Source organism: Protopterus annectens, chromosome 10.part0 (assembly GCF_019279795.1).
Source record: "Protopterus annectens isolate FY-2018-M chromosome 10.part0, PAN1.0, whole genome shotgun sequence".
In the NCBI taxonomy this organism is placed as follows: domain Eukaryota; kingdom Metazoa; phylum Chordata; order Ceratodontiformes; family Protopteridae; genus Protopterus; species Protopterus annectens.
In genome coordinates, this window is record NC_056744.1 from 1,557,531,843 (window position 1) to 1,557,558,745 (window position 26,903).

The following is a 26,903-nucleotide window of genomic DNA, read 5'->3' on the forward strand; positions in this document are numbered from 1 at the left end:
TCATATGTTCATAGGTGTGTACTAGGCTAATGGCCCTTGAGCCTTTACAAGCCTAGCCCATAGGATTACCTTGGAATTGTGCCACCCGACCTTAGCTCCCAGTGCCTCTGTTGAGTAGAGCCACTGGAGTGATCCTCGGGATGAATTTTCTATTTCCCATCCACTCATCAAGATTTTTCTTGAAGAGGGCTGGTGAGGTGCTCTGTTTGACATGTATGGGAAGTCTATTCATAGCATGAGCAGTCTCTGGGTTATGAACCTGTCCCTCCAGCATGTTCTGTTGATTGTGGTAGTGACGTTAAGGTCTCTGGAGTGTGTGGGGCGGATGGATTGGGATTTTTTTAGATGCAGCATTTCTAACAGAGCTGGGTCAGACATGGCTTTGTAAGTCAAGCAGAGATTGCCTCTAAGTAGGCGATATGAAACAGAGAATAGTTGGGTTTTTTTGAGTCTGTCCATGTAAGACAAGTGTTTAAGGCCTAGGATCCTCTTTGTGAGGTACTTTTGCGGCCCCTCCAGTTGTTGCAGGTGTTTAGTGAGGTACATGCCAAATGGGGCTTTGTAGTCGATGATTGGCCTAATGAGAGAAGGGTAGAGAGAGATGATGACATCTTTCTTCCTGGATGCAAAATCCATAGTAATGAGATGTCCCACATAGAAGGACTTTCTGACCACAGTGGCAATGTGGTGGTCAAATGAGAGGTTGCTGTCAACCTGTGTTCCCAGATCTCTTATAACGCCTTCTGTGTTCAGTGGACTACCATTGATGTGGTAATTCATGGTACCTGGGTTTTTCCCAAAGGGGATGATGACACATTTTTTGGCATTGAGCTTAAGGCCATGGTTCTGCCACCAGTCGATGGTCTCAGTGAATCTGTTGGCCAGTATGTTGGCAGTATCTGTTGGCTCAGTATAGGAGGTACCATTGTGCAGTAACTCAGAGCAAATCTGGGTATTGCCATGGAGATTCTTGATATAACTAAAGAAGGCTTTGTGGTTGTTTTTAGTGCCTGCCGCAATTCTGCCTTCATAGTTGGCTTTGGAGGTTTTGATGAGGGAACTCAACTTTTTGTTGAGGCTAATAAGGGAATTTTTCCAGTCTTGGGACTTCACCTTTTTCTGCAACAGTTTCTTCCTTTTGTTGTAGAGTTTATTAATGGCAGGGGACCACCAGACTGGCTTCTTTTTTTTGGAGGAGAGCATCTTGGTTCTGTTGGGTATGGCTAGTTCCATGCATTTATGTACATGTTCATACAGTGCATTGATGTATGATTTGGCAGTCATGCATCTATTTTCCATTGGCATGGGTGCCATGAAGTTAGCCACCTCTGTTTTTAGGAGTCCAAAGTCAGCTTTGGAGAAGTTGTTCATGGTGGATACCTTTGCGGGGGTGTGTGGGTGAGATGTGGATTTCCATGGTGATTAGTTTGTGGTTGGATCTAACCAGGGAGGAATTAACAATTTGTGTAGAGTAACGATTGCCCATGTTAGTAATAACCAGGTCAAAGATGTTGCTTCCTCTAGTGGGGGTAAGAATGAGCTGGTCCAAAGCATTGGAATCAATGAATTCCAGAAAGCGTTGGGCCAGTGCATTGGAGCTTGAGTACTTTTCCCAGTTGAGAGAGGGGTAGTTGAAGTCTCCTAGTATGAGAGTGTTGGGTTGGACCTTGATAGAGTCCAGGGTGCTTAGGAACATGGCGTGAGAGTCTAGAGACATGGTTGGGGACCTATAGCAGGCTATGACCTGGATTGCAGTCTTACCCAGCGTTAGTTGTACCTGAAGTATCTCAGATGCATTATGATGGTCTGCTAGTCTGGAGGTGTGCACATCCTTTCTGAATATGGAAACATCACCGCCTTTTGAGCTTCGGTCCTTGTTTCAGGGTGGAAAGGTGTGGAATGAGTTATGAGTTATAGCCTGGTAGTGCAGGGGTGCTTTCTGCTGCTTTAAACCAGGTCTCTGTTACACAACAAATGTGGATGTTCTCCATTTTGAGGAGTGGTTCGAGTGAGTGCATCTTGAGATTTAGATATCTAGTGTTGAACAGCATGACCCTCATATTGCATTTTATTTACAGCTGTTATGGAGGTAATTTGGTCTTTGGAACACCACCTAAAATAGGTACTATAGGGCTGGCAAGAGCCTTAGCCAGTGCCTGGAAACCCAGGGGTGACAGATGCAGGCCATCTCTGGCAAGACATCAAGGTCTGTCAGTCATGTCATCCCAAGCAGACAGATACTGGATCCCCTTAGAATGACACCAGAAACTTAGACAATTGTTGAAGTCAATCATTTTTTTGTTTGTACTGCGGTATCATTCTGGGTGATGGTAGGATACTGCTCAGGGCTAGTTCATACCTGCCTGGGCCACATAATCCAAGAGCTTCACCATGTCTCTTTTCATGTAGTCCAGGGAGGTGGGTCTCAGGTCATACCCACATGGACAATGACAGAGTCATACATGTACCTGTTGTGGAGTGACCTGAGTGCATGTGTTATGTGTCAGATTCTAGCACCTGATAGACAGCTGACTGTTACCTTCTCCTTATTCAGCCTAGTGAGTGGGACATTTGTGTGCCTCACTATTGAGTCACCTATGATTAGTGTATTGGGCAAGGTGTTAGCCGTAGGGTCTTAGGTTGTGGGACACAATGTGGAGTTGAGCTATGTGCCCTGTGGTTGTGCTGTGTTGTGGTGGTCGAGTGTGTTTCTGTCTTGGAGCTCTCTGCTGTTTGGGTAAATTTCTATTGAGTGCCTCTGCGAAGGTGGGTGTGTGTTTTGTGTTTTTATGTGAGAGCTGTGATAGTGGGTGTTCTGGAGGGCTATGTGTTCCATGTGGTGTGGTGCAGGTGTTGACCTTCTCCTGTTGACTAGCTAGTCCGGACTTGGCTGGAGAGTGCATAGCTTCGAATTTACCATTTCACATAACTCATTTTCCCATGGTGTACAGAAGAACTTCTTTAATGGTAATTTGTCAGCCATGCAGTATTTCAGGTTCTGAAACCACATTCCATTTTTGGATCTAACACAGAGTTTTTGAAAAGGACTGCTGATGAACATTAACTCATAGGCAAACCAATGTGTTACTTATCTGTACTTACATTTCAATACAAACAAATTAAATCACTATTTTAGGCAAAACCCCCCCCCAAAAAAAACAACTGAAATATGTTGCTAGAGGAGAAATATATTGCAGAACACATTTGCTGTAATAGGTGATTTAAAAGAAGTTAGCTATTTAAAATATAAATGTGTACTCAGGTTTTTGGTACAGGAAGGGTTAAATCACAGTGACTTGCCTTTTTTTGACGTAACATGACACTAGTTCATACTGTAAGAAGTGACATTTAAAGTGAAACCAGGAAGATGGCTTCTTTAAATATGCATTCTGTGGATTTTGTGGAAGATTTGATTTGTCCAGTTTGTCTGGAAGTGTTTAACCAACCAGTAATTCTGGAATGTGGGCACAATTACTGCAAGAATTGCATTGACCAGTTCTGGGATCATGAGGACAAACCTCAATGTCCAGAGTGCCGAAGTGTTTGTTTGGGGAGCAGATACACCATTAACCGGCTGTTGTCTAGACTGGTAGAGAAAACTCACAGCCTGGCCCTGAGACAGAATGTAGACAGATCTACAGATCCAGAGAAACAAGTCCAGCTTTGTGAAATTCACAAGGAGGGTCTGAAACTGTTCTGTGAGGACTGTTTGAGTTCAGTCTGTCTCATTTGCAGAGACTCACAAAAACACAGAGGACACAGCTTCTTACCATTTGAAGAGGCAGAACAGCTGCTGTTAAAGGGATACGAGGTATGTTGCATATTTAGATGAGTTATCCACAGTGTTAGTTACTCAGCTATGCATGTACAAAATGCCCTATGTGTGTGTGTGTGTGTGTGTGTGTGTGTGTGTGTGTGTATATATATATATATATATATATATATATATATATATATATATATATATATATATATATATATATGTATATATATATATAAAATTCTAAATCCAGAAGTAACTCTACACATAGTTTGATAAATCACTCATCAATAGCAATCCAACAAAACCACTACTGATCTTTGAATTTGTCTAAAACAAAAAAAAAAGGGGTGCATCTGTACCCCCCCCCGAAAATGGCTGGCCAGGAGATTCATTTTCTTTTAAATAAAAAAAAAATATATATGTTTTTTTATGGGTTCTTCTTTAAGAACGCCCTTTGTGTCCAGTCGCACAGACGCTTCTGCGTCTGTGCAACTGATGGTTTACATCTTCATCTTCCGTGCCCCTGCGGAATTTGAATTCCAGAAGATGTTTGGGCTGCGGACAAACATACAAGTGAGAGGTAAGTGTGTGCACGTTTGTGTTTAAGTGTTTAAGAGGTATGTGTGTGTGAGAAACAGGTCAGGTGTGTGGATGTAAGAAGTAGGTAGGTAGGAGTGTGTATGTGTGTATGTAAGAAGTAGGCAGGTAAAGGTAGGGATATGTGTGTGTGTGTGTGTGTGTGTGTGTGTGTGTGTGTGTGTGTGTGTGTGTGTGTGTGTAAGAAGTAGGTATGTCTGTGTGTGTGTGTAAGAAGTAGGTAGGTCAGTGTATGTGTATTTGTAAGAGGGAGGTATGTGTGTGTGTGTGTGTGTGTGTGTGTGTGTGTGTGTGCGTGTTTGTAAGAGGGAGGTAGTTGTGTGTATGTTTGAGTGTAAGAAAGAGGTGGGTAGGAGTGTGTCTTGGGAGGGTCATACCTCGCAATTATCCACATTTTTGACCAATATTTTCAGCTTGTTTCTCATAAAATTGTGTTTTTTTCTGTCAAATCATTGAGAACTGAAGTCAGAAAATAATGGCAGACATTTAAGTTTTAGACTTCATATCCTCAGAAACTGAATATTAATGCAAACCTTGTTGTTCTATCCACTTTCTAAGGAGATGGGGGATGTATGTGTGTGTGTTATTCCTCTCAACTGTACAGATTTTCACAGAATGTCCAGATTTATGCCTTACATTTTTGGTCTGTTCCTCATAAAAATTATTTTTTTTTACAAATCACTGGGATGAGCTAATGATTAAAATTGCTAAATAATGACATGTATTTGAGTTTCAGACTTCATATCCTTTAACAAAATGCATTCTAACACAAATCATGTTATTCTAGCAACTTCCTAAATGTGTCCCTAGTTTGGGCCTTTGTCCCCAGCATTATAACAAGCTTTGTCCATATTTCTTGTGCTAAGACCCTGAGAGGTATGGTGTGTGTGTGTGTGTGTGTGTGTGTGTGTGTGTGTGTGTGTGTGTGTGTGTGTGTGTGTGTGTGTGTGTGTGAGAGAGAGAGAGAGAGAGAGAGAAATCCCCTATTTAGAGTTAGCAGGTGGAATTTATTTTCAGGTGCATTTTCAAGGAACTGTAAGCTTCAAGGGAAGAGAAGTTTACTGCTGCTCATCCTGTCTGCTTAAAATGTGTGACTGCTTTGTTTAGCAAATGCCCAAAGACATGATGTAGGTGGATTGGACACTCTAAATTGGCCCTAGGTGTGAGTGCGTGCATGTGTGTGCCTTCTGTGGAAGGTTGGGCGCCAGGCTGGCAATTCAACACCGTAAAACTCCACTGCCAATCATGAGCGGACAGGTACTCTGCTGTGGCGACCCCTAACCATGAAAAGCCGAAAGAAGAAGATTGTGGTATAGAATTTTAAACTGTGTTAGCACAGCAGGTAGCATACTTGCATCTTGCTGTAGAAGGCTGTAGGTTCTATGCCCACAACATGTAGATTTGTATTTTAAGGGGGTGGAGTGCTACTGTCCTGATGTTCTCTTTTGGATGACATGCCTAATAACTATGAACCTGTTTTTCAGCTTGCTACCCATTCCCTATTGCAATATACCAGCTTACCATTTTTTTATGTAACATAGGCAATTTATTCTTCAAGGGCAGCAGGCACTGAATCTGTAGATGAAACACTGAAATATAAAGTTGTTTTATAGCCACAGCCTCTTCATTAGTTTCAGATGTCTTTAACTCATTCACTCCACTCTAATGGAGATCAGGAAGTTTGCACTGTAACTTCCAAAGGGTGGAGCCCAGGTCTTTTAACAGAATTAAATTATGTCCTCACATTTCAAACAAATGTTCATATCTCTGGAACCATAGGGGTTGTGAAAAAGTATAATTGGAAAACCCTTCAGCACAAACTATTTTTATAGCAGTAGTATTCTTTAAGTTCTAGGTCTTAAGTAAGTTTTATAAGTCACAGTAAACACAGTAACTATTACATTTGTAATAATTTGTAAACAATTTACAATATCTCAGCAACCACTCAAGTTACCCACATACTGTCAGCAGCATTTTATTCATCTACCTGAGAGGCTTCATATGAGTCCAAAGAGTTCTGTCTGTTAGTTAGTGAGATATTTAGAAAAATGTGAAAATTATATCTATATAAATTAATATAATAAAAACAACAGTTAATATCTCTTTACCTGCACTAGACAGAGGTCAAATATTAATGCAGTTGAGTTTCCCATTGTGTAAGCTTTAAGAAGAAATATTTTAAAACCTTGTACATAGCATTGTTTTGGAATTGTTGATGCAAATATGAACAAGCAATACTTGATGCCTAAAGGTGCAGTAGGGGTTACCTGCAGATGCACCTGGAGGCGTTACTCAGATGTAATGGGTTAATGTGGAATTATTCAGATGACTTTTACTTCTGCAGAGACAGTGCATACTGACTGACATTGGTGGATTGTAATGACAGAAGTTTGAGTGGCCTTTTATGGTTGAAATGTTCTGAAGTGGGCAGGTTGTCATTGGTTCATATGTTTTGTTTCATTGCTTACTGGAAAAAGGTTCAAAACTAGAAATTTAAAACACACTCTAACAAGTGGTGCTGTATCATACAAGGGATATAATTCAGTCATTATATATTAGAATTAATACAAACAGGAAAGTGAATCAAAGAACTTTTGCATGATCCTAAAATGTGTGCAAATGGCCTATGATTTGAAAACAGCCCAAAGGTAAACTTAACCTGACACTGACCAGATGCATTTTCTTTGTGGGTTTCAATGCTGTCTCAGTGAATGTGAGTTTCAAAGGTAGAGAAGTTTTAATGCTAAGTCTGTTTTCATTGCAACACTATTGGTTTGTTTAACAAATGTCTATCAGTGTTTATGCTATAAAATTTGAAATAGAAGTTGTAAATTAAATCCAAATATCTGTAATCATTGTAGAGGTAAAGCATAAAACAGTATGCACACTAAGAGTTTTGAACAGTGTTTATGGCAACTGCGAATAAATAGCCAAGTAATAGGACACTGGAATGGCTGCGTGGGGCTCTGGGTTTGCACCCCTCTGCAAAAACTCCTGCGGGCTCCCCTGTGCATGGGTGATGAGGAGGATATTACCCACAATGTAATAGTTTATTTACATTTAACACTTAGAGGATAAAGCACAGTGTGGCATTCCAAAAACAGTCTGTAACCAGTTTGACTGTTCATGGAAGTAGTGGAAACTATATCATCCTGTTCTTTGACTAAGCACCATTAGTGCTCCAGCCCTGAGCCCCTTAAGAATTTTCTCTCCCTATAGCTTCGGCACTGGGAGTCTTGAATCTGACTCATTTGAATCCAGCATTGACAAAGCTAATGCAGTCTTGGTGACTAGGGTTTGAGCTGTGGGCTTCAGCTTCATCATTGGGGCCATTAGGTTTGGCGCCATTGATGGTGTCAAAGCCTTTGGCCTTCAAGACCATGATTCTGGTTCACTCATTGAGGCCTTCCAGCTTCTCAGCATCAGGGGTCCCTCTATTGGCCCTGACCATCTGTCAAAAGGGAGGGTCAGGTAGTGGCTGCTGGAGCAGCATCCTAAGATCTGAGGGAGATTGGACTGGCCATTCAGGTGCTAGAGAAGTATAATCACCACTTTTAAGAGAGCAGAGCTCCAGTCCCCAATAGATATGGTTCCAACCCATGATTCCCTCTTCCTGTTGTCCTCTTCCCATCAGACTCCCTTTAGTCAGAATCATCCCTTAAGCTTCAATTACTCTGCCCAAAAGCAGCTATAGTCCTCTGATGAGTCAGGTGATAGCTCTCCTGATATACCCAAGAAGTAGACATGCAAGAGAAAGCACCTGGAATCCCTACTGGTGTCCCCCACCTCAGATAATGGTTTGGAGGATCAGGAAGGATCCCTACAGTTCCTGCAGAAGATGCCTCTTTTAATGAAATTTTGGAGTTGATGTACCAGAGGGGAGCTTGGTCCATTGAACCCCCCACCTCAGGATTAGGCAGTATTATTTGAAGCTCATGAGATGGCATACTCTATACCCTGGGTGGTTCCTTCAGCAAACAAGTTAGTGGTTATAAGGTTATGGCAGGACCCCTATAACTGAGAAGCAGTTCATGGTAAGCCTGACAAGATTCTCTTTCCACCAAAAGACATTTGGCTAAATTTCCAGCAGTTGACTCTGTCATTGTAGCGTCAGCTACAAAGAGAGAGCTTTCTGAAGACTTGACCTCTCTTTATCACCCCAACAAGCGTGAGATGATGGATAGACTTAGGAAGGGGAAGTATGCCTCAGGCACTTCTGTGTTATGAACGCTGAACTACACCGCACATATGCATAGATTTTAGAGAGCTTTGATGCAGCAGGTCCCAACTACTTTGAAATATCCTCGGACAAGAGAGTCAGGAAAACAACTAGAAACTACCTTGGCTACCATGTCCAGTGTTACCAACCTCTTTATTCACCTTATACATAATGTGAAGGATGAAGTGGGTAGGGCATCTGACACTCGCATAGCAATGAGGACCTATGCATGGTCGCACCTGTGTGATTTTGCAGACCACTTCAAGGTGTTGTTCACCAATGCCCCATTTGATGGATCTTCTCTGTTTGGCCCATCAGTAAAGGAGAAAATGCACAAGTGTGAGAAGGAAGGCAAGCCCCTTACTGCTGGAGTTAACTTTTAGGTTCCTCAGAGATCATAAAGCAGGAACTAAAAAGGCCATCATTCACTCTGGTTTAGGAACCCTAAACACCAAAAGATAGACTCACTTTCTGACAGAGGCAACCACAGCAGACATGGCCCCTTCAATGGATGCAGGATGTGAGGCCAAAGTGGACCACAGAAGCAGGGATATCATGGGCCATTCTCTGAGAGGAGACTGCAGCATCCCTAAAGGGCTGCTTGAATGCCCCACACTGGAGGCAGCTGGAAGTTGCCGCTCCTTCTACTCTGCAGCATGGGAGGCCATTGTGCACGACAAATAGATAAGAAGGAAAATATCCAGAGGCTGTTCTGTACCATTTTTCCTAACACATCCCCAGCCCAGGAAGCTATTGCCAGATGTTCTACCCAATCAGGCAAAAGTTGCAGAAAAAGAGACAGTGTCTCCTTTTGTCAAAAGAGGCATACAAGAAGTCCCACCAGACAGGAGAGTGTCAAGTTCTTTTTGGTTCAGAAGAAAACCCAGGACCTCAGGACAATTATGGACCTCAGCCTACTGAGCAAACGTGAATTCATAATCGTCACTGTGCAATCAATATCACACTGTCTCAGGGTAAACAAGAAGATGTGATCTCAGACATCTCCAAGATGCTTACCTCCACATCAAGATTGTAAAATTGTTAAGAAGATTCCTCCACCTCTGGATAGGGGCCAGTCATTACTTGTTCAGAGTCTTGCTATTTGGCCTCTTCACAGCCCCCAGAGTATTCGTTAAGTGCATGGGAGCCAAAGCAACTCATCTATGGTTAATGGGCTACACGATTTTCCAGTGCTTAGATGACTGGCTCCTAGCTGCCCTCTCAGTGGAGTCCATTTCTGAGGCAAGAGAATATCTGCTTAGGCTTTTTCAGTCCCTGGATATCTCAGTAAATCTGCAACTTTCATCTAGTTATAGGGTGTTATCTGGGCATATCCTGTTCAGTAGTCTACTTGTCTTCAGAAAGGACTTAGATTTTGAAGTCAGTTGTTCAGTCTCTACTTCACACCCCCTCTCCTTCTGTAAGCCTTAGTTCGAAGGGTATTAGGCCTCATGGCATCATCGATCCTAATGGTGCACTTTGCACATTTTCATATGAGGATTTTGCAATGGCTACTTCAGGCTCAGTGGTCACAGTGAATTCATCCCCTCTCCAAAACCATTATAATAACAGACTCCTACAGGAAAGACCTGAGATGGTGGTTACAATCTCCAGTGGTCCACTCCAGCAAACTATTCATAATTTCTGCTTTGGTAGCAATTGTCACAATGGACACTTCCTCCATAGGGTGTGTGTGTGTGTGTGTGTGTGTGTGTGTGTGTGTGTGTGTGTGTGTGTATGTGTGGGGAGGGTGCATTATGAAGGAAGAATGGCCCAAGGCCAGGGGACAAACAAGGAGGCAAATACTGACATAAATGTCTTAGAATTGATAGCAGTTCTCCCTGAGTTGCAGGAACTCCAGGATTACGCACTGCAAGGTGTGATATCTATCCAAACAGATAACATGATGGTAGTTTGCTACATTGATAAACAAGGGAAAACAGATCATACCCCTTGTGTCAGGAAGGAGTGAGGGTTTTGCAATGGGTGGTGGCCTTGCTCCATTTTTCTTGTAGCAACACACATCCTAGGAGTATTCAATTGTTTAGTGGTCCTTCACTTTAGTGGTAACCAACCAAATTTTCAACCACATGAACACCCCTTGTTGAGACTTCTTTGCTTCCCCTGCAACAGCAAATGCAGCAACTACTTTGCCATGATTTCCCCTCAGGAACTGTTGGTGAGGGACCCTCTTTTCCAGAAATGGTCTCCTGAGCTTCTTTGTTCTTGCTCCCAACCCTTAATTACCTATATTCTTACAGAAAGCAGCGATGTGCAAGGCATCTTTTATCCGCATAGCCCGCTTCTGGCCACTTTTAAAGTCTTATCTTAAGAAGCCTCCCTGGCTCTTGGATCCAGTTCAAGATATGATCTCACACCCTTCTAAAAAGCCTCACCTGGACCTTTACAACTTGAAACTGACCACCTTGTTTCTCGACTTCCAGTAATGGCTAATAGTAAGTCCCCCACCACCACCATGGAGGTAATAGGAGTCTTGACAGCATCTCAGAAAGATATTACTCTTAGGGTTTATCATAGTAAATGGATAACATTTGGCTCTTGGTCCTACCCTTAGAACACCAACCCCTTTTCAGCCCAACTGTCAGACATCCTCCATTTTCAAGCTACCCTTTTTGACTCTAATTCTAGTTTTTTTGTGATTAAAGCACGGCTATTTTTAGTTTCCATGTTGAGTTTCAGGAATGCTCACTTGCTTCCCATAAACTTTGTTAAGCTTTTTCTACAGGAACCCTCTTATTTAAACTTCCCATCAGAGATTGACTCCCGCCTTGGGGTCTAAATCTGGTGTTAGAAGCTCTAAACCTACCTTTGAATCAGATCCTCTGTGCAACTAAAACTTCTTTCAAGGAAAACTATTCTGTTTAGCTATCACTTAAACCAGAAGAATTTTAGAACTCCGTGCATTATTTTAATCTCTTCCTTGCATAGCATTTCACACAAAGATAGGGTATCTCTTTGGTTGAAATCATCTTTTCTTCCAAAGGTTTGACTTCTGAATCAAACATTTTGCAGCCTATTTGTTTGCCAGTCTTCTTTCCTAACTATACAAATAAAGGAGAATACATACTACACAGATTGGGTGTACATAGACAATTGTGTTTTTACCTTCACAGAATCAAGTAATTCAGAAAGGATGTTTGTTTTCTTTGCTTCTAACAAGCTGGAGTTGGAAGATTTTAAGATTTCCCTATCCAGATGGCCATCAGACTGCATTTCCTTTATTTCTGCTGCACACAAGGCTCAACCCACGAAGCCATGGGTTCTTTCCACTAGAGCTGTTGTAACTTCTATTGCAGTCTTTAGATCCTCTCAGTAGATGATATTTGCGAATCTGCCACATGGTCTTCCATACATACCTACATCATGCATTATAAATTGGTTTCCTTCTCTAGAGCTAGAGTGTCCTTTGGTGCTTTTGTCCTGAAGGATTTCATGTCATGAGGCCACCCTGGCTTGATTATAACTTGGGATTCTGAGCCACACATCAGATTTGATGGACTGACTGAACATGATAGGGAAGTTATGTACTTACCATAGTGATAGACAGATTTATTTATTTATTGACATTTCTTTACTGGGATAGGCCACTGGGCCATTAAGAGCAGATTTTCAGTGGAGGCCCAGGGAGGAAAGCTCAACAAAAAAATCTGAACAAAGTACAATGTTTAACAATTAGTAAGTTCCATAGAAATGTGTAAATAGACAGGTAAATTAACAGTTAGTTAATATGAAGGTAAAGCTAAATTTGACCAAAGAACAATTTATACAAAACTTAAATTACAAAGTAAGACATTTATGCAAAGGCTAAACATTATATGAAAACATCTGCCATTAAAGTAGTAAGGATATTCAGGTAAATGTACATACAGGAAGTGGATTTTTTTAGAGTTAAAGAGGAAACATTAGGGCAAATAAGACTAGATTATTTAGTAGGGTTAGTCAGAATTTAAAAGGTGGAGGTTTGGTACAAGAGCAGTTCCAAATAGAAGAGAGTTAATTTTGTAAGGAGATTTTAAATGAGACAAAGTTCTGTATACATCAAATTGTTACTGGTAGAGCATTCCATGCTTTAGCTGCAGAACACGTGTATAAAAGCTATATCCTTTCATTCATATTCGTCCGATATGAAAACCCTATCTCCATCCCCCTTCCTTGTCTTGTAAGGCCTGAGGGACCATCTGGTTCCAAAAAAGTATTGATTTTCCTTCAGGCAATTTGCTGGTAGCGAGGTGCTGAGGCATCAAACTAGATCTGAGGTAACCAGAGGGGCTGGTACATTATGGGAGGGAACATTTTTAATGGTCTTGAGGATGAAGCATTGATGCTGCTGAGATGGATCTGACAATTAGCTTGAGGATCCACATTTCATATTGGACAAACCCGAATGGAACAATCTATTGTTATAGCAAGTACATATCTTTTGTTTTTGTACCTGTATGACCATGCTAAGACAGGGACCATTAAGACTGCTATGTGTGTACTAAAACTGCAAGCTTTACAACACTGAGAGAGTTAAGGGTAGGGGATGAATTTAATCAAAACAAGACCTTATGACAGTAGTCTGATTGCTAGTGGTCACTCTCTACACCTGTTCAGTTTCCTTTCCCAGACAAGTATAGGATGATACAGGTGAGAAGGTGAGTATTGTGGACAACATTGGGGCTTAAAGATGAGAATGGCACCTAGATGTTAAAGTGGGTATTGCAGCAATTCAGTTAAATACATAAATATATGAAATTATGGTGGGTGAACTATCTTATCCACCACATCCACCTGACAATGCAAAAAGGACACTATCCCTACAGCCTTTCTCTGCCTCTTTGTGATGCTTCTACATGTTTATGATGTATACTGTCCTCCTTTTTAAGGCCTGTCTCATCATCCGGGGCACCAGATGTTTGTGTTGCCTGTTCTTGTCTACTTTGTATTACCTCTCTGTCTTATGCATCTTGCCCTTTGTTTAAACCTTTCACCACTGTAAAACACATTGATTGTCTACTCTGATGACATTCCCCTCTGCTTTCCAACACCCAGATGTCTTGATCACCCCCGTAAACACACACACACACACACACACACACACACACACACACACACACACACACACACACACACACACCTTCTATCAGTTCAGGATGCTGGCTTCAAGTTGCCACCTCAATCCTAATTGGTTTCTTTGCCACATTGACACTGGTGAGTTTCTCATTCCAGGAGTACTAGCAGTAAACAGAGCTATAAAATGTTTTACTGTGTGCCCCTCACCAGTAAAAACAGTAAACTCTAAGACTGTTACACCTTGCAATAAAACAGTTGTTGTGAACTGTAGTCTTAGACTGCATGGGCTGTCTTTAGCATAACATGCCTTTTTCACCTTCTCAGTGCTGTCTTTTTACAAAATATAGGCTTGACCAAATATCACTGTTATACTACTAGATGGCTTTATTGTATATGTCAGCGATAGACTGTTTTTTTCATAAGTATTATTTGCATAAAGTTTGAAACAATCTACCAGCAAACATTTTTGCTTTTTAACTGGATATTGAACATTTCAGACTGATATCTAAAGGGTTGCTAGCCGGAAAACTCTTGTCCATGTTGCAGTCCCTTCCAACTGTGAAAGCAATAAGCTAAGAATAAAAACAAAATGATTCCCATGTTTGTAACTGAAATGTTTTAAATATAATATTTTAATGTTTTCTTGGGTAGTCATATGCTTTGATAAGAAGTAATTTATAAAAAGTCCCATTTTGTTGATAAAAAAATTGCTCTTTTCTTCATGATGTGACAATTTTTAATGCTATAATAATAAGGGATGCAGGGTGTGTCACCTGTGGTGAGGGTTTGCACTTAATAGCAAACAAATCTGAATGAAATACCATTTCATTCAGTCGTGTGACAAAAAGATGTTCAGTTAATTCAAAATTTTAACCGAATCATATTAATTTTCTTGAGTAAATCAATTTAAAGAAACTGAGTAAGTTGAATTCAGTGATTAATTCTTTGATGTTTAATGTATGCCTTTGTGCAATATTTTAACCAAGGATGGGTAAAAGTATATTCTCTCTTTCATCTTCAAAAAAAAAAAATTCAAAATAACTGACATTGGAAGTTATATTAATCAAATCCCATAGGACCGCCCAACTGGTGCTACTGATATTCTACCCTGGTTTGTACAGTTAGTCAAAGGACACCTCCCTTTTCTTCTCAGCTGCTGCACTATATTTGTAACCTTTCCTTACCTCAAACACCCACCATGTCGTCTTTATTTTAGCATATCATAACCACATTGTTAACCTTGAGATTGACAGCAGTAAAGATTTTTGACGAATAGCGTTTGCACCAGTCCTGGACAAAATCCTTAAAAAAATAATATTCACCCAACTTACTAAATATATTCAGAAGTATGGCATTATGTGCCCTCAACAATATGTTTTTGTTCAGGTTGCAGCGCAGTGACAGCCTATTTTCTTTTACAGATGACATGTAGTACTAACCGTGGACAAAGGAGTGTTCACAGTGGCAGTCTGACCTGACCTTATACACCATAAATTCCTGATAAACTCCCTTACCTCAGCCAGCATCAGCCAGTAGAATACCTCTCAACTTCTTAGCACATGAAATCTGGACAAAGCCTAAAATAATGAAGGAACGAAGGCCCAGAAATAGGGACAGATCTTAAATATTGTTGTTATAAACTTAGATTGTTGCTAGAATAATAGGATTTGTTATAACATGCATGTTCTGAAGGATATGACATCTGAAACACAAATATGTTATTATTTATTGACTTCAGTCCTCTGTGATTTGCCAGAAAACCACAGATTTTGTGATGAATAGGCCAGAAATACGAGGCAAAAATCTGGTCATTCTGAGAAACTCTGGACAGTTGAGATTCTCTGCATAGATAACTTGGTCATTTACAGGGCTAGCTCATCTCCTGTTATTAAAAAAAGAGCATCTGAGTTTTTATTTGTCTCATTAAAAATAGACTAAGCTTTAGCCACAAACAAACAAACTAAAGTTGTGATCAACACAACTTGACCAAACCTCACCTCAGTTCTCAAATGTTGGGTCACAAAATATAACAACAAAGGAACTGCAAGACAGCTTCCATACTTTATGTACTTGGGAATCTGGCTAGATCAAATACTTAACTTCTGATACCATCTCATCAAAACTAAATAAAATCTCAGCTCACTTCTTTTTTGGCCCAAAAAGATCTCCCAAGTCCTGTCAGCATATGGTAGAGCAGTAAAAAGCAAAAGGTGCACTGATAACCCATCTAGAATACAGATGCCACTTGCAGCCAGCACTTCCAGTAAAAACCTCATGGTACTACAAACAACTGCTGAGAGCTAACAATATGTGCAGGTTCATTTCCTCAGACTACAAAAGAGAGCATCACTGTAATATATTCCCCAAAGCAAAGTGATTATCATTAGATCAAAGGTTCATAGGTTCATAGGTGTTTACTTGGCTAACAACCACAAGGGTTTTTTTAAGCCTAGCCATGCATCTCAGATAAATGACAAGTTCTGATACCCTTGATAAGTGTAAGCATTGGCCTGGGTTACCTGAGTCCATTAGAGACATGGGTACCAAACCAGTGATGAATTTCCGGTTTTCCATCCAATTGCCCAAGTTGCACTTGAATTGAGTTATGGAGGAAATCTACTTCACATGGATGGGCAGCCTGTTCCATAGACAGGGTAGTCTGTGGGATACATACCTATCTCTCCAGCAGGTCCTATTTATATCACAGGCAAGATTTAAGTCTTTGGAATGGTTAATTATGGTGCTGTTTTGTTTTGTGGAGATTCAGAAGGTCCATCAGAGTGGGGTCTGACAAGGCCCAGTAAGCCAGGCATAAATCTCCCCTCAAAAGCCTGTAGGAGACAGAGAAGAGGGATAGGGCCTTAAGGTGGTCTGCACAGGACATTTTACTTATACCCTGTATTCTTTTAGAGAGGAACCTCTGTCGACATTCCAGTTGTTGGATATGCCTGGTTAAGTACATACCAAAAGGGACATTGTACTCAAAGATAGGTCTGATGAATGCCAAATACAGTGGAACAATGACTTCCTTGGACTTAGATGCCATACCTTTGTTTATAAATTGCGCAACATAGAAAGATTTCCTCACCACAGTAGACATATGATAATCAAAGGCTAGATACTATCTATGTGTGTTCCTAAGTCCCTAAATATTGGGTCAACTCTAAGGGGTGTGTTGTCAATATGATAGTTGCCAGGGATGGATGACTTCCCAAAGGATAATATTATGCATTTCTTGGCTTTTACTTTTAGTCCATGGCTCTGACACCAGTTGTTTGTCTGTGTCAGCCCCTCCCGGAGAATATTTGTGTCAGTGTGAGATTCAATGACAGCTCCTAATTTGCAATCATCTACACATTTACTCAGCCAGAGAACACTGACATTGGTCTTGACTTCTGAGAAGTAACTGCCAAAAAGTAGCAGTCCAAGGACTGATCCCTGAGGGATTCCACTTGTGACTGGCCTCTTTGTAGAGGTAGACTACCAAATTTTAACTTCCTGGGTCCTGCCTGTGAGCCAGTTGGCTGTCTGTCCAATGACATACAGATTTGTACCTAACCTCTTGAGTTCTTCAACATTGCCTGAGCAGGGTATTGTGTCAAATGCTTTGGCCAGATCAAGGTAGGCAGTGTGAATGATTTTGCCCTCATCCATTGCTTTGATGACCTTCTCAAAGAAGTTCACCAGGTTGAGTAGGCATGATCTGCCCTTGATGAAACCAAACTGGGTTGGTTCCGGTGTCTAGAGGTTTACTAAGGTGTACCCTTTTTACGGCTTTTCTCCTTATAGATTACTAAACTACCACTCCTTTCCATTTTAATCTGGACAACTGACTAACCGAGCCTCTACATATCTCTGACTCCTCCCTAAAATCTCTCTCCCCCAAGTGCTAAGCTACACTGACCATATTTTCTCAGTAATAACATTGCAAACCTGTGAATCATTCTTTATCTTATCTGTTCAATCTCTTCCTATCAGGAATTCCATGTGCAACTCAAGAAATATTTGTATATACACAAGCCTTTTGCAAATGGCTTCCAAATATATTGGATCACTGAAATATACAGCTTTTTATGATATCCTTTTACATATTTAATCCCTATCTCGGGCTGCTTAGTCCAATGATCTTCCTTCACTACTCCCCCACCCCTTCTAGATGTGCATAATGTAAGAATCAAGCTATGGTAAAGCACTCCAAGTTTGTGTATGTTGTTTATAGTGAGCATTACTAAGGATTGTATTTACTATGTAATTTACGTTTTGTGCTTGCTTCTCACTAGAACTGGAACTGTGATTTTTAAAGATGTTATTTTCTCATATGTGTGCTCTCTGTATTAAAGACTGTGCTGTTCTCTCTGGACAAAACCAGAATTCATCTGGTACGATCAATGCTTTACCTCAGTTAATAAATGGAAATAAATAAGTAAATAAATACAACATACTATCACTGCAATACAGGAGATTTTTAAATGAATTTGGTGGTCTAGGATTTATTAAGTGGCATGTATGTTCAAGTTTTGCACATATGTTTTATGAACTGTAAACAGCAGAAGTCCTTAAAAAGGGGCAGTCAGTTATATTTTAGCTATTTTTAATTGCCATTAAAAGAAAAAGTTGGGGAGATGAACGTTTGTTTTGTTTTGTGTTAACATAAGAGTTCATGATTAGCTGGATAAGCTAATTTTATGAGTGTGTGTTATGGAAAGGCTGAGGAAAATCAAGTCCAGAAAGTTGTTGTGGTTATACTTTATTACAAATGCAATCAGCTTAAACCACTTTTATGTAATCTTGGTCTACTACCCTACTGCCCCTTTACTTTAATCTGTATTCTCCTTGTAGTTACTAAATGTACTGAAAGGCATAATTACAGAGCAGTTTAAATGTTGTGTTGTATTGTGTTGTGTGACTGCATGTGCTGTAAGAGCTCAGAACTTTGAGACTTTATAAGGCTAGTTCCAAAAAAAAATTGTGGGTGACTGTACAGCTGTAACTTTCTGTTATACTCTAAAATCATTTTTTTTTTGCAAATGAGTTTCATCCCTAGAGCCATTCTACTTATATTTACTAACTCTGAGATTGTTCTACTTTGGTGAAAGGGGATCCTGTAAGATATACCACTTTTGTGTTAACCATGTGATATTTCAAGGCTCATTAGTGCAAGTTCTGGAAAAGTGAGACTGAATGACTGAAAGTGTGGACTTACATACCTTAAGCCCAAGATGGCCAGTTTTTTAGAATATTCCCTTCTCTCTGAGATATGGTGATCTCAGAGGAAGTATACAGGAGTTCAGGATTTGTGGGAGGTCTACCCCTGTATCTGAAATGTAGGGGGTATGCCACCCTGCAAGAAATTATTTTAAAGGAGAAAAGTGATGTTTGCATTCACTGCACTTCTGTACTTTTGGAGTTTTTTCGTAATTCCAGGGGCTTGCACTTACAAGTCTCAGAATTACAACAGGGAAACCAGTTTCATTCTTAGTGTGACTATATAACTATGTCAATGTGTGTGTGTGTGTGTGTGTGTGTGTGTGTGTGTGTGTGTGTGTGTGTGTGTGTGTGTGTGTATATACACAAATATACATACATATGAGTATCTCATTAAAGAACGAATGCTCATATGAGTGAAACCTCCAAAGAGTGATCACTTTAGGGTGAAAGCTTATATGAGTGAATACATCAAAGACTGAAACATTTTTATTTTCTGCGCCACAACACATACTAACTCTGAGATTGTACAACAGTGGGGTAAGGGCAAATTCTCTTACTTCACTGTACTGTGATCCCATTCGAAAGACTGCCTGCAGAAACTGCATTCAAAACAATGTTCGCTCACATCAGAATTCTCTTTTTTTCACCATGTAAAAGTGTTTGTATGTGTGTGTGTATATGTGTATGCATATGTATATTTGTGTATGTATGTGTGTATATGTGTGCATGTGTGTATATGTGCATGGATATGTATATGTGTGTGTGTGTGTTTTGTATGCATGTGCATTTGCATGTGTGTGTACGTGTGCATGTGTGTGTGTGTGTGTGTGTGTGTGTGTGTGTGTGTGTGTGTGTGTGTGTGTGTGTGTGTGTGTGTGTGTGTGTGTGTGTGTGTGTGTGTGTGTACATCCATAGCTGTGTATGGTCAGGTGTGTTCATGTGTATGTGTACATGTGTATATATGCATGTTTGTATATGTGCATGTGTGTGTGTGTGTGTGTGTGTGTGTGTGTGTGTGTGTGTGTGTGTGTGTGTGTGTGTGTGTGTGTGTGTGTGTGTGTGTGTGTGTGTATTTTTAAAGGAAGAAGAGACAGTGGGGAAAGAGATAAAACAACAGAGGACTACTTCATACAGTGACATGTACTTTTGGTTGTTAGGAAGTGTTTAGTTTTGATTGAAGGATAATCAATGCTGGTTCTGCTCTGATAACATGCAGAATCGAGTTCCAATTCTCAATTACATAGACAGAGTACAAAGTACAGAGAGTCATTAAATGATTATGTGCTTGGTTATGTGAATGGGTATGTGATTTGATGAGTTATAAATTGTTCAAGTGCTGTGATTTCACATTTCTCTTTTAGGCACACTTACTAATAACATGGTTTAGGATTGGATACTTTTTGAGATTGTATAGTACATTGTGTGCCTTTTGAAGCTGGAAGTAATACAAATTGTTTTGAAACTACTTTAGTTGCTGGAGAGCTGCACAATGCTGTGTCTATTTGGTAAGCCAGAAGCAAATTTAACAGTTTTATTGTAATTTTCCCTAGTTTGTCTAGATAAACTGGAGATGTGCATAGAAAGTTAGGGACCAGACGTGACTGATTTGTCTGAGGAGTAAAAAGGGGCTCAGTTTTGTACTATGTGGCAAGCTTTTGGTTAGTTTTTGCAATGACATAGTTCAGTTGTTGGTTGAACCTGAGGTTTTGATCAATGAATACACTAATAATTTGGTCAGAGAGACTTGTTCAATGATTGTGTTATCCTTTGTGATTATGATTATGTTGGATTTGCTGCAGTGAGAAAGTGCTAGAGAGAAAATCATTCTTTTAATTTTTTGGACACTGAGAATAAGTTGTTAATTCTTTAACTATTGTTAGAGGGAAAACCATTATTTTAGTTTTTTTCCAGCATTGAAGATCAGTTGTGAATTCTCTAACAATTCATTCATAAAATTAAAGGCTGATTGGGTTCATTCTTATAACTGGGTTGTAGTTTAGCATGCTAGATTAAGGTGGAGCCATCTGAACTCTTGGAATAAAAACTGCATTTTTAACAAACTTATAAAGATTCAGTGTGAAAATGTTGAAGAGTAGTGGGCCAGAGATAGAGCCTTGAGAGACATCTACCAAAAAAGGGATACAGGTAGAATATGCCAGGAAACTCTCGAGACCTATCAGAGAGGTCATTGGAGAACCAGTTGTGAAAGAGGATAGGTTGAGCTGAGCAGGAATGTTGAGTACCAGTTTGCGGGACACTGTGTCAGGTAGGCCTAGGAGAATTGCAGAGTTATGATAACTGTCACTGGGATGTGTCATTGCAGTATTTAGGAATGACCAAGTTGCAGTATCGTACTATGACTTAGTCTAAAACGGTGTTGAGCGGGTGCTAGAAGGTTGTTGTTAAGTAGGTACTGCATGAACTGATTGTGTATACATTATTCTATGATTTTAGATAGCAGGCATAGAATACCCATTGGTCTGTAATGAGAAAAGTTGAAGTCATTACCACCTTGATGAATAGATATAATACAAGAATATTTAAGACAGTGATGCTAGAAACCAGATGCTGTTGGGTGAAAGAATAATAGTAACTGTTGCTAGCATGAGTTTTAGCTTGAATAAAAAGCTGCGAGAATGCTATGAAATATAAAGGGTTAATTTAGGAATAGTATAAAATGCTGAAAAATAGGAAGTAGTAAGTGTGCTGGCATAGCTTAATTAGATATTGGCATCCATGTAAAGGAGTATGTTATTGAGGAAACAAAGTCTGTAAAATAACTGTGCAGATGGCAGCTGGAAGGACATCAATGAAGTAAAGAGATGTAACATCAAGCAAGATAAAGTTGGAACACCAAGTTTCAGATAATGCAAGACTGAGGTTCCTTAGACCACTGAACTTAAAAAAGAATCAAGGACAAATCATAAATTAGAAGAACAAAGAAAAGTGTTTTACAAAGAAAGATTGTAATACATCAGACTGAGAAAAAATATCTGAATTTTTGGTATAAATATGAGTGTGTATAAACAAGCTTTGGGAATTTGCTAGAGAGTGCTGACAGCATCTGTGTTGCATGCTTGTAGATCCGAAAGGAAAATGTAATAGTAAAATGCGTATTAACTGAAGCAGTTTGTCTCAGTGTATTTATTGTACTTAGTACAATACAGTAATAAGACTAAGTGGTCACAATAAATAGTTAAATATACTGTGGTATGCATGCATGTAAATGCAAGTAACAGCAAGAAACCAACAGAAGACATCAAATAATTTTTCAATGGCGAGCCACAGTTGACGGACCAAATGGTTTCTTATTGTGACAACTACAGCTTCTTTTTCATTTTATTCAGTTAGTACGTCCAGTTGTAGTGCAAACGTTTGCCTCCTTCTTATGCACAGTATCCAGTAACAGAACAATGCATCTCTGCAAGTTCCACAGGTCCTGTACATTCACACAGCTGAGTCTGCCAGCTGTGCTTGACCACCTTTTGAGAGAATCAACGAGGAACTTTCCACACTTTCTTGACGGAAGATTTGGCCACCTTCCACACAGAAACTGGTAATTGTCATTTTGTTTCTCATTCTACAGCATGGATGTCATAAACAAAAGAACTGTAAAGTATAAGACTACCTTTCACGTAAACAGTAATAATAGTCCAGCACATGTATGGTCAGGATTTAAAGATTGGTATAAACATAACTGTAGCACATGTAGTAATTTACTACGTAAAGTTGATGTCAATGCTTTATATAAATGCATTACATTTGATTGATATCTTAAACAGCAACATCACTGGTATGACAGTAAACATTTATTGTACAAGTCATATGAAACTGCTTTCTGTATGCAATGTCATAAAAGTAATGGTAAACAACCAGATGCATTATGTCCTGTCACCACATGTAAAATGCTAGTTTCAGAGTTACAATATCAGTCAAGTCAGTTATTTACAGATTCTTCTGTCCATCTTGCTAGACAAAAGTGGCATAAAACCACTGCACATCACAAAACAGATAACACAGATGAGGTTCATGGTGAACTGACAAAAAGATTTAATAAACTTCTAAGACGCAGTCAGAGTGAGTTCAAAAAGTTCAGACAACATATGCAAACACTTTTTCAGAAGTGCACAAGAGCTTTAAAGTCAGAAGAACAGAATTCTGACAAATATAATCTGGTTAGTAAAGAGTTAAAGCAACAGCAGTTAACTATACTGATAGAAAATAATTTTACGACATGCATTTAGAAAATGGTTAAGCGTACGACAGCACAAACTTTCATTCAGTTAAAGCAAGGCACTTAAATGGTGATTTTCAAACCATTTCAAAGAACAAAACAGTTCTAGGGTATAAAAATCAAATGAGAGAAGTTAAACGTAGTAAAGACATGGGGCCAAATTCAGGAAGCCTCCGTGTAAGAGTTATAACTCTTACACGGAGGCTGCAGTTAAACGGTGTGATGTCAGCATGTCATGCATATGCATGAGGTGCATGAGGCATGCTGAATCACACTGTAACTCTTACACAGTCCGTGTAAGACAGTAGGGGGCATGTCCATAGGCTAAGCCCTGCACGCGGACACGCCCCCGGAAGTCTAGAATGGCAGAAAGTAAACAGCCACGAGAGAGGCCATGGAAATGTGAATAAACACACTACACAACACATGCCCCCACAGACCAGCAATGTAAAAAGTGAACAGATGTTATAAAATGAAAATGAAAACTGTTTTATTTTTTTTTAAAATCCCGTAAATGCTTGCTAATGCGTGCGCTCGTGTGCGCGGGTGTGCTACTAGTGCAACTGCAGTTAGCAGTCAGTGGAAAAGGATATAAGAACTAAATATGCACAGTAAGCCAATAAGTAATAGCATAGCGGTAGAGTTGTTGGCTTAAGAGCAGGCAGGCAAGGTTCGAGCCCACACAACAACCTTTTTTTTTTTTTTTTTTGTAAATAAGCACTAAAAAGGCCCCTGACAGTATTGTACAAATGTAAAAGTATTTCCTTTTGTAAAATGGAATGAAATGGAGCATATATTTTCAAGTAATACAATAATAAAAATATTTAGAAATGTACTGATAGCTAAGCTGCTGTGAGACAGAGTGCCCGTAGCCAAGTAGTGTTTCAAAGGCTGCAAATTGCTTGCCCATAGCTAAGCACTGGTTTAACAGGCTCAAACTGTGTGCAACTAGCTGTGCTTAGCTTAACATGCGTGTTAATAGCCAATTAAGGTTTAACCCAGCGCGCACCGTTTGCGCGGAGGTGCGCGTCACGCCCACAAGCTAACTGCCAGTGCACATGCGTGAGCTCCACGCAAACGAGCGCAGACCTGGTTTTAAGTGCTTAAAAGTGCCTTTGGCACGTTTGATTGACAGGTCCTGTACTCATTTCTAGACAGTCATAAAAATTAAACATCAGTGGTCAGATTCGAACCCAGGATACCATGCACTAGAGTCAAGGTACTAAACCACTAAGCCATGACAGCAGTACTTAGAAATGCAGAAATAGCATATATATAGGATGTAATCCAAAATGGAGCATGATAAAGCAGTTTCTGTGAAGTTGATACAATTCCAAAACGGCCAATCATAGAAATGTGCGGGAAAATCGGCATATATAAGCCCCATAGGTGGGAATACACAGCATAAATGATTGTAGAATAGACCTGCAGGCAGAATGAGTGGAGTAGGGAGGGCGTTGCTTTGAGCACAGCGGTGGGGCATTGAGGAGTCCAGATACATGGTCTGGCTCCTAGTTCACCATCATGAGGCCCAACTCATGCAGGGCCAGGTCTCATGGGGAGCATACAGGGCGGAGGCATGGGACCAGTTGGCTCATGATCTCACTAGTGCTACTGGGATTCCACGTACCGGTGAGCAGGTCCGTCACCACCATGCGGACCTGAAGCGACGTAAACAAGACCAGTTGACCCAATGGATCCAGGAGGCCCGGGATATGCCCAATGCCCCACTACTGAGTAAGTTACATTTTACTTATGTATGTAAGGAGTTCAACTAGCTGATACCATGGAGATGTGCATTCCAATATTACTTGTTTTGTATTACAGCTGCAGGTGTCCGCTCTGCGAATCGCAGGGCACATGACCACAGGCTGGTGCGGCTGCGCCACCATGCAGGTTAGTAACCCCACCTAGTACTTGTAAATAAATATTATAGTGTAGCACGTAGCAGAACACTGCAGTGTATTGATTAAAAGTAATAGAATGTGCAAGCAACAAGTGAAAGTCTGCAGGTATGGCTGCAACAAGTTCATCAGTATGCAAGTGAAACTGGAAATATAATTGATAGAAATAAATAGATGTTAAGTTGTCTATCTCGCCTTCATTCTTGCTGGATGGGTTCGGAGCCGACCTCGGCTCTGACTCGGCCACTCTAAAAGCTCGAGAGTTGGTTCCACCGGCTCGAGGCTCCCCTTATATCCCACAATGCTAGGCGTGAGTTACCTCAGATCTCGTTTGCCGCTACAGCTATCGAGGTGTGTTTTCTACCGGATCCAGGTTAGTGAAAGTTAGACTAGTTTAATTTCTTTGGACTTAAGCTAGCTTAGTGTATTTTTCTTTCCCCTTAGTGTAGTGGATATTATCCCTTCATATCCTTTATCCAGCCCCTTTTTTTCTAAAGAACTTATAGTTCTTTCCCTAAGGCCTTCGGGCCCTCTTCTTCCCTATCCTTAGGGTGTGTATGTGTTGATTAGGGAATTTTAACTTAATTACCTTTAGTTTAAAATATTCCCTTTGAATCCCTATCAGTGTAATCTGTGTGTGTGTGTTTTTTCTGTGTGTGATTACACTTAGGGTCCTTGAGTATGTCCAAGGATACAAAGGTCTCAGGCTTCAAGAAGTGTGACTCGTGCTGTCAGAAAATGTCTCTGACAGACGGTCACACTTCTTGTGTGTATTGCCTGGGACCTTTACACCTGCAGGACTCTTGTGCTGTATGCCATGGCTTCAGCCCTAGAGTCCTGCAGGAGAGAAAAAATAAACTCATTTTGAGGGGTTTAATTAAGCCTGAAGGTTCCCTCTCTGTGTCATCAGGGAAACCTTCTAAGGCTTCCAAGACCTCGGCTCCAGCTTCAGAGTTGAGGCCTAAGGCTTCGAAGCCTACTGCTTCATCGGCTCCGGCTGGAGCCGATGAGTCTTTGACTGCAGTATCTGTGGTTTCCTCGGCTCCGGCTGGAGCCGAGGCATTAGAAATTCCTGGGTCGGCTCCGATCAGACCATCAGAGCCGACATCTAGAAAGAGATCGAGGTCACCGTCCCTTGGCTCCATTCATTCGGCTCCAGCGTCTCCCTTGCTGTCTGAACGGAGCCACAGATCTCACTCCTCCAGGTCATCGAGGATCTCAGATCACGACCTCCAGAGGGTAGTGAGTAGACTTTTGAAGTCCGAGGCACTGGCCCAAATGCTCCAGAGTCCGACTCATCAGTCGATGCCTCAACTAGTTCCAATAAATATTCCTCCTCCGACTCCTTTGAGCTCGGGCCGGGCGTCGGGACCGAGACTGTGGTAGCGTCGGAGCCGATACAATTGTCTTCGGTTCCGTCGTCGGCTCTGATTTCTTCTTTTGAAGATTCTCGGCGCCGGGCTTCCCTCGTCGGCTCCGGGGGGGTGAGTGGCATCGGACCCTTGTCCGACCCCTCTCCTCTCGGTGCTTCGCGCTGGTGAGTTCGGCTCTGACATCGGCCTCGGAGCCATCTCTGTCGGTGCCGAGGGAGGTTCTCAGCTTCTTGGAGCGGGGACCTCTGGCTCTGCCGGACAGGGGTGCGTTCGAGGTCATGCGGAGTGTGTTGGAACCTTGTTCGACTCCACAGTCGGCTCCGTCCGCCCCTCCCTCTTCGGTGCCTTTGGTTATGTCGACTCACTCCCTCATCCCAGACCGTAGAGAGCTAGCTCCTCAAGAATCCCCTGTGGGATCTCATCCTCTTCGAGGCCTCCCCTGAATTGGCAGGGGAGCCCCCTAGGAAGAGAAAGTGTAAGAGGAAGTACATAGACTCACCTGAGTCTGTCACCTCTGACACAGATTTAG

At 40.9% G+C, this 26,903-nt stretch overlaps 1 protein-coding gene across 1 annotated transcript in view; it reads left to right on the forward strand.

Annotated features, from left to right (window-relative positions):
* Positions 1-3,347: 3,347 nt before the first annotated feature.
* Positions 3,348-26,903, forward strand: part of LOC122813728 (zinc-binding protein A33-like) — a 149,092-nt gene continuing 125,536 nt past the window's right edge. The window contains exon 1 of the mRNA XM_044086199.1: positions 3,348-3,811. Within this exon, the coding sequence (XP_043942134.1) occupies positions 3,368-3,811 (444 nt within the window). The 5' untranslated portion in view covers positions 3,348-3,367. The remainder of the gene's footprint in view (positions 3,812-26,903) is intronic.